Source organism: Hyperolius riggenbachi, chromosome 2 (assembly GCF_040937935.1).
Source record: "Hyperolius riggenbachi isolate aHypRig1 chromosome 2, aHypRig1.pri, whole genome shotgun sequence".
NCBI classification, from domain to species: Eukaryota; Metazoa; Chordata; class Amphibia; order Anura; family Hyperoliidae; genus Hyperolius; species Hyperolius riggenbachi.
This window is the reverse complement of record NC_090647.1, coordinates 118,971,879-118,980,620: the sequence shown is the minus strand read 5'-3', so window position 1 is coordinate 118,980,620 and position 8,742 is coordinate 118,971,879. Positions and strand designations below refer to the sequence as shown.

Below are 8,742 nucleotides of genomic sequence, written 5' to 3'. Positions count from 1 at the left end.
CTTTGCATTGCAATGCTGCGGTTCCATCGATTTTCATAGATTCCCCGCTGAAATCTATCGGAAATTGATGTGCAGTGTATGGCAGGAATTCTTTCTTTTCAGAAAACAAATCAATCTTTTAGTAAGATTAGGTGGAAATCGTGTATCTTTCTTCAGGTTACCGTCCACTGCAGGATGGTAACGCAAAGAAAGATACACGTGGCCCCTGGTGCGCAGTTGCCGTTGACTTACAAGTTGGCAATAACTGAACTGCACCGCAGCGTGAGAACGGAAGATTGTGCAGGACCTGCGCGGGACAGGACAGCTACAGGGGGCTTGGGAGAGCCCCGGGTAAGTGAAACTGTTTGTTTTTATAGCAATCTTCAGTTCTGCTTTAAAGGAGTCATCAGGCAAACTATAGTAAAATGAGTGGTATTTACCGGGAGCTTCCTCTGTACTGGGCCTGCGTGAGCGGAGCTGTCAATCACCGCCACGTGGGCCGGAGCAGACTGCGCAAGCGCAGAACTACTGCGCCTGCGCACTCCGCTCCGGCCCATGTGGCGGTGATTCACAGCGCCGCTCACGTAGGCCCAGTACAGAGTGACCTGGAGGTCGCTCTGACGTCATCGCCGGGGACCGGGACGGACCTGCGACGAACGGCTGCGGCGAGGGACATCCTGGGAGCTTGGAGCTGGAGGAAGCCCCCGGTAAGTACCACTCATTTTACTATAGTTTGCCTGATGACTCCTTTAAGCCATGTTATTGCAAAGTAAAACAGAGGGGGGAGAAAAACTTGCAAGTTGATTTTTATATTTCTTCGGTAGAACTCAGGACCCTGGATCTACCTACAGTATAACTTTATAACTTCTCTGTGGGGAGGATTCATTATGTATCAAAAAATAGAACCACCAGCACAACAGAATCTTTTCAAATATGAAAAATGAGATTAAAAAATTCTGCTCTTTCTCCCCTTTCCCTGCTAACAGTTTGTGTATACTGTACAGTGTATAGTATCAAGAGAGGAGAGCAGCACTTCACTTCCACCAAACATTACATCACAGCTACCCACGTGTTCCGCCTCCCACCATAGAGACTCTAGTGGTAAACAGACAGGCTGTAGTCACGCTGGTGTTTGGGAGGTATTACGTCTTTCCTGCAGGAAGTACAATAATAGAGGAGTGAGAGTCACAGGTAAGGTCGATGATTGTGTCTCTGCGGGGCCTTATCATAACAGAAAATGACAGCTGTCTGCCCATGCGGCGTGTAGCTGGCAGGGCATGCTGGGACTTGCAGTTCCACAGCTCCTGTCTCTGCTGTCACTTGCTGGGAAATGTGCTGAGCAATGTGCATTGCATTATTGTGCTGTGCTGAACCAGGAAAAGGGTGATTGCTTTTGAAAGCAAGTTGATGCAAAACGAATAAAGCTTGTGATGCTGAAATGATTTTTTTTTTTATATAGTACTTTAGTGACATGACATTTTTAAAAGAAGCCCAAGGTGTGAGACCTATGGAAGCTGCCATATTTATTTCCTTTTAAACAATACCAGTTGTCTGGCTGACTGTCCTCATTTTAACCACAGCACCCTCTTACAGCACAAAGCTGTAAGAGGGTGCTGTGCTGTGGAAACCTAGGAGTTTTAGAGGATGCCGTCCACCGAATCACATTAGCTGAATTTCCCTATGAGTTTTCCGGCTGGGTCCCCTAAAGTAGACTAGCAACCGCAGCTTGTCCAGAGGCTGATAGCAGAATCTTCTAGGTTAGATCCTGTGCTAATCAGAAACAGAGTGTTTTATGGGTGCGCTTGAAGGTTGAGAGGTTTCGGAAGAGATGCTGGTTCTGAGATGGGAGTGATTATTCCTAACTGCATATGGAGTCCCAACATTCCTATTGATGTGTAGGGTTCCTCCTGCCAGTGGAAAGAATGTGTCATAGCATTAAACTCAGTGAAGCTGTAAAAGTGAAAAAAAATAATGCAGTAAAGTGTACTTCCTGCTTTGTGCTGGTTATGAAATATGGAAAACAAAGAGAGGTGACCTTTGAGTGTACAAAAAGTTGCCATGGTTTCCAGCAAGTTTCCTAAAGATGTAACGGCCACACACCAAAATTGAAAGTTAATATTTAATGATATTCAGTTTCAAAATGATTTATATAGAGAAAAAAACATTTTTTACATACATTTTTGTACTGGTGGAGTTCAACTTCACACTGCACAGATCAAAAATGGATCCGTCAAACGGATCAGTTTTCCATCCGTGACCCTACATTCCGTTAGCGTGCAATCAATGCAAGACATCTGTCAATCTGGAAAAATCTTGGTTACTACAGACTTGCAGTCCGGCTAAATAGAGCAATGTGATTAACGTTGCATCCATCCGTTGTGATTAACACAGGATCTGTTCTCATCCATTTAGATCCAGTCCATTTAGTTCCGCTAAATGAACAGTTTTTAATGCCAGTGTGAACCGGCTCTTAACCACTTGAGGACCGCAGTGTTAAACCCCCCTAAAGACCAGGCCATTTTTCTGAAATTGGACCACTGCAGCTTTAAGGCCTCCCTGCAGGGCCGCACAACTCAGCACATAAGTGATTAACACCCCACCCCCTTTTCTCCCCACCAACAGAGCTCTCTGTTGGTGGAGTCTGATCGCACACCAGGTGTTTTTTTATTTTTTTAAATAAATATTTATTTGTTTATTTTACTACTTGTTACTATTTTATTATTAATTTTAATTCTCCCTCTCCCCGCCAGCCAATCAGGCTTCAGCCTATGACAGCCGATCACTTCCCTGCCTCTGGAGGGGACAGCCGTGTTACATGGCTGTCCCCAGTACAGCGCTGCCTTAGATCGCCGCTGGGAGACTGAAGGCGGAGTGGAGCTCTGCCATTTATGCGGAGATGCGCGATCGCGATCTCCTGCAATACCCGCCCCAAGGACCTTACGCCGATCGGCATTAGGCGGTCCTGGGGCTGCCGCCACGCCCATCGGCGTGACGCGGTCAGCAAGCGGTTAAAGCAGAATGTCCTCTCTGCTCTACAAGATAAGCAACAGCATAATAATATTAAAACAAAAAAATTATTTGGTACAGCTGATACAAATCCTAAAATGAATCTGCACAGTTTCTACTTCCTGATTCATGGAAGCAGACATATTGTTAACATGTGCTTTCAAATAAGCTTATCTGCCATGGCACTCATGTGACACAAGGGAGAGATCAAATTACAGTTGTGATTAGTGATTAGTTACAGATGAGCAGAAATTAGACAGGCTAAACTCTCTAAATACATACAGGGTGCATTCTTTGTTTTCTTTTTGTCCTGTGCAAGAGTTCAGGTACAGTTAAATGTCAAGGAAGCTTTCAGGTCTCCTCGGGTGGTTGCAGATTTGCACGTGCACACTATGGAGCTGCTCAGAAGTACTCAGAGACCCAAAGGTGCAGCCGGCAGGAAATTTGAAAGGAGAGCCGACGGTGGAATAAGGGGGCGCACAGTGGACTGCGAAGGCTCTAAGAGATCCAGAGCTTTTCTCTTCTTAAGCCCCATCTACACGATACGATTAAGATTCTATTTACGATCGGATTAAATCCGACATGTCCGATCAGGATTCGATTCAATTCGATTTGCCATTGTTTTGCAATGGAAAATCGAATTGAATCTAATCGAATCCCTATTGGACATGTTGGATTTAATCGGATCGTAAATAGAATCGTAATCGAATCGTACAAAGAATCGTATCATGTAGATTGGGCTTTAGGCGAGTATGTAACTAGCCCCTTTGCTGACACAGCCTGCTGAAGATAAGTAAGGATTTTTATGATGTCACTTTGTGCATAGAAAGTCAGCTAGCTGTGCTTAACATAACATTTCTGTTTTCCAAAATGGGATTCCGAAGCTGGCTCCAGAATCCCATTTTGACTTGTCCACGTCTGGGTTAAATGATCCCTTTTAATGGCTAATGGAGTGTATTATACTGGTAATAACCAGCTTGTGGGCTAGTTAGGTCTTTTTGTTGGGCACCATGCCTGACAGAGCCCAGATCTGTCTCAAAAACCTTTTATTGTAATCTACCGCGTTAAGTAATAAAATAAGGTTCATCATTTAAACATACAATTTTTTTTGTTTTCAGAGGACTCAAGCTGTTGTACTGTCCATATTTCTCTCCATTCAAGTTTCCTTTCAGCGGGTTTTTTGAAGTGTGGTTATTTATATGTGTGTGTGCTTTATATTTATGCTTTTGCTTACATTTGAGGATTGAGGATTTTGTTTGTGTTGTCGCATCACTTTAGGATGCTGTTACTCTTAATGACTCTTAATTCACTTCTGTTGGGGCATATTCTGATTGGTCGCTGTGGGTTTATAAACGTTCCATCTTGCTGGTTTGTTGAGAAAGTAGTACAGTAATCCCTCATTATAGAAAAATGCCATCTCAGGGCGTGTGGTATCTCACTATCTAATCCCGATGCTAATCTATTAAAGAAGATTCTCGCTAATCTACTGGCCTGAAGTAAGATGGTGAACAAATAGGGGTGGTTATTTTCACAAAAAATATACTGTGTAGCAAACCATAGTTGCCATAAAAAAAAAATCAGATTAACATAAAAATTCATCAGGCTTATTAAACATTAAAAGAAAAATTAAGCTGTCATATGTATCTCCTTTCAAACAATACCAGTTGTCTGGCTGTCCTGCTGATCTATTTGGCTGCAGTAGTGTATGATTTACACCAGAAACAAGCATGTGGCTAATCTAGTCAGATCTGACAATAAGAAACACCAGATCTGCATATGCTTGTTTGGGTTCTATGGCTAAAAGTATTAGAGGCAGATGATCAGCAGGGCTGCCAGGCAACTGGTATTGCTTAAAGAGACAGTGAAGCGGAAAAAAAATTATGATATAATGATTTGGATGTGTAGTACAGCTAAGAAATAAAACATTAGGAGCAGAGACATAAGTCTAATATTGTATCCAGTACAGGAAGAGTTAAGAAACTCCAGTTGTTATCTATGCAAAAGAACCATTGAGCTCCATGACTTTCAAAGTTACAGAGAGCTCTGTCTTCTGAAGCTTGTTGTCTCAAGTGTTTGGCACTGTATTGTTTTTTTTTCTCAGCAGAGGACAGTTCAAAATTTCAATAGCTTGCTATGTAAAATCATTTTAGTATGCTGTGTAAACGGAAAATATTAGAGAATGATGCAATGTTATAAAAAAAAAACGATAAGACTGAAAATAAAAATATGAGAATATTTTCTTTGCCACTAATGTTCTAGTAATTATCCGTACTACACAACCAGTTCATTATATCATATTTTTTTCCCCGCTTTACTGTCTCTTTAAAAGGAAATATGGCATCTTCCAAATCCCTCTGACTTCAGTTGTCCTACGCATGGCTTTAGCTAAAGAAAAATAAATTCCTTTCCATAATTTGGTATCATTGGAATATTATCTAATCTCTAGACTATGAAAGGCAGATTCCAGGAAAATGTATATTGTAGTTTTGAATAGTGCGGTAAAGCATTTGATCATCTCTTGGACTTTAATTGCGGTTGTGTCTTCCTGACTGTAAGGATCTCTATCACTTCCTGTCTAGACACTGAGGGGTGAGAGTCATATGGAGTCTGTTAGTTTTTTTTTGTTTTTTCCAGTTGCCTTGCAGTCCTTCTGATCACTTTGGCTGCAATATTGCCTGAATCACACACTGAAACAAGCATGTTGCTAATCCCTAAAATGCTTGTTTAAGGTCTATGGCTAAGGCCTCTTTCACAGTAGGACGTTGCGGTTTGATGCATCGTTAAAGTCACAACTCAAATTACAATACAACGCCCCAAAAAAGTCGCAACGCAACTTAATGCTCTGATATCGTTGCATACAGTAGAGCATACAGGCAATGAAAAGTATGCGTAGCTAATAACGTGTATAACGCACAGCATGTAGGACTTTCTAATAACGCTACATGTTACACACAAACGCAACGTGTGCACTGTGAATGTCGCACAGACTTAGTATTGCTGTGCGTTAGTCTGCGTTGAAACATTTTCTAACATGCGACTTTAACGTCGCACTGTGAAAGAGGCCTAAAACTATTAGAGGCAGAGGATCAGCAGGACAGCCAGGCAATTTGCATTGTTTAAAAGGAAATTAATGTCCGCCTCCATATCCCTCTCACTTCAGGTGTACTTTAATGGGAACCTGAGATGAATTAGGGTCTCAGGTTTTATACTTACCTGGGGCTTCCTCCAGCCCCCCTGAGGCCGCTCCATCCCTCACCGTCTCCCGGGTCGCTCCTGTCCCCTGCTGGACGGTCCAGTACTATGTCCAAGTCGCATTTGTTGCACATGCGCTCCTGCTGGACAGGAAGTACGTCACTGGGATTCCCAAAGTTTTCCATCATTGGTATTGCAGCTGCGCCTCCAACTTTTTTTTGAAAAGTATGCGTTGCCTATTGACTTACATTACTTCTACCATCGCAGAAGTCCAGCGGTAACGCGCTACTAGCTATGCGTCGATCGGGCACTTGCGGCGCCACGCAAGGGGCCGCAGTAAATATGAAAGTCTCCATAGACTTTTATTGCTTTTGCGGGCTCTTGTGGGTTTAGTCTGCCAATGTAAAAGGACCTGTGCAGTTTTCAGGGTAAGGTGCCAGTCACTCCACCTCCACAGAGAATCATTTACCTCTTGTCAGATACATTGGGCTTGCTTTCTGGTTGTGGTTCGAATTGGCATGGGCTGCTCACTATGCTATGCTGATATATGATATTCTTCATGGCAAGGCCATTATCCATATTAATGGCTATATGTATTTACTGTACAGTAGACTCTTGCTATAGTAAACTCTGATATAGTAAACCTCTGGATATAGTTAACTCATTCCTTAGGTCCCAGCAAATGTATCTGTATAAATATACAATATATAACCAATTCTTATATAGTAAACTACTTTCCCTGGTCCCCTGGAGTTTACTATAAAGGGATTCTACTGTATTATTATTATTGATTTATAAAGCGCCAGCATATTCCGTAGCGCTGTACAAAGTAGAAAAACAAACAAGGGGTACATAATGATACAGACAATGCACCCACAGCAATATAAATAGAAAGTACAACAGTAATTGATAAACCTCACTTATTGGTGAAAAATTCTGATAACAGGGTTACCTTTATCTTAAAAACACAACCCCAAAAATACAAAAGGTATGCATTTTTTTCTGTATTAGTTATTCTTGGAGAGGACCCCAGGAGCACTTGCAATTTTGAAACCAGGAGCACCGTAGGGGTAGAGAGAGGAGGGGAGGGGTTACATTACCTCAGAAGGTAATCGGAGGGGGGATATTTTAGGAGGGAAAATTGAATACAGTATTATGTGAAGAGGTCATTAGTAATGACCCCACATTTTATCTTTAAAGTGGACCTGAACTCTTGCTCAGGACAGAAGGAAAATGTAGAGAAATGCACCCTGAATGTATTTAGAGAGTTTAGCCTGCTTAATTCCCCCTCATTTGTGTCTAATCACACGTTATAATTGATCTTCCCTGTGTCACATGACTGCCTATGGCAGATAAACCCATTCGAAAGCACAGGCTGTAAACAATATATCTGCTTCCATGAATCAGGAAGTAGAAACTGTGCAAATTTATTTTAGGATTTGTATCAGTTGTAATAAATATATGTTTTTTTTCTTAAGTTATTATGATGTTGTGCATCTTTTAGAGCAGAGAGGAGTTCTGAGTTCAGGTCCACTTAGGTCCAACAATATCATGTTAGACCTTCAGTGAAAACTGTTTGTCGCATCATTCTGTAGTAGTTACTACTGGCTTAGAAAATGTAATGCAAGTCATTTTGAGGTACAATAGGCAGTTTTTCTCCTTACACTCTTGCTTGTCTATTCAGCAACATTTTTTCTTCTCTTCTAGGTTAAAGATGGTTTCCGGCAAGCGCATTGCCGATGTTGGGTACAAGGCATTCTCTGGCTCCATGATACTGCTGACGGTGTATGGAGGATATTTGTGTAGTTTGCGTGTCTACAGATACTTTGAGCGCCGGTGGCAGCTGAAAGCAGCGGCAGAGAACCAGACAGAAGCAATTGTTAAAGACTAAATGAAACGCTCATTGGTCGAACGGGACAAACTTCCTTTCCTTATGAAGTAATATTGCGCTTGCCGTACCAGTGAGCTCTCCCATAACATTTGGTTGATTGTGAAGCTCTTTCAGACCTTACCTTTCACATTTTTCAGCTCTCTTCATGTCAAATTTTATTTTGTACAAATAAATGCATTTGTGTTCATCAGTGTTCGGCTTGAGGTTCAGCTTACCAGACTAAAGTAGTGTGCAAATAATCATTAACCCTCTGCACACAAACACTCACAACTGGAAAGCTAGTAAGGATAAAAACAATTTAAATGCATGTTCTATTTGATTGCACTACTGGAGGATATTCACTTCCAAAATGATTTGCATGCAAAAGCATTCTGTACTGAACCCTTTCACCAGCATTGCGGTTCTCTCCCGTTCAAAAAGGTCCCTACGCTACTCACACTAGCAAGGAAGCAAACAATTGACCACTCCTGTCGGCACCTCCTTTCTCCTTTAAATCCTGGGCCCTAAAGTGTATGAGCATAGCTTCCTTTGCTTCAAAGTAGTGTGCAGACGGTAAATTTGCAACTATTGCTGATGGTGGCCTAACCTAAAAACTGTGGTCTACGTTTTTCAAAATCAGTGCAAAGAGAAATGGTGCAAAACGGATACAAAAATTGAGAACATGTCCGGATCAA

The 8,742-nt window shown here is 41.9% G+C and overlaps 1 protein-coding gene across 1 annotated transcript; it reads left to right on the top strand.

Annotated features, from left to right (window-relative positions):
- The first annotated feature begins 1,086 nt into the window (after positions 1-1,086).
- Positions 1,087-8,255, top strand: COX14 (cytochrome c oxidase assembly factor COX14). Its single transcript, XM_068267277.1, has 2 exons — positions 1,087-1,170; positions 7,885-8,255. Exon 2 carries the CDS (start codon positions 7,892-7,894, stop codon positions 8,066-8,068), a length of 177 nt encoding a protein of 58 aa, XP_068123378.1. The 5' UTR covers positions 1,087-1,170; positions 7,885-7,891; the 3' UTR covers positions 8,069-8,255.
- The last annotated feature ends 487 nt before the right edge of the window (positions 8,256-8,742 follow it).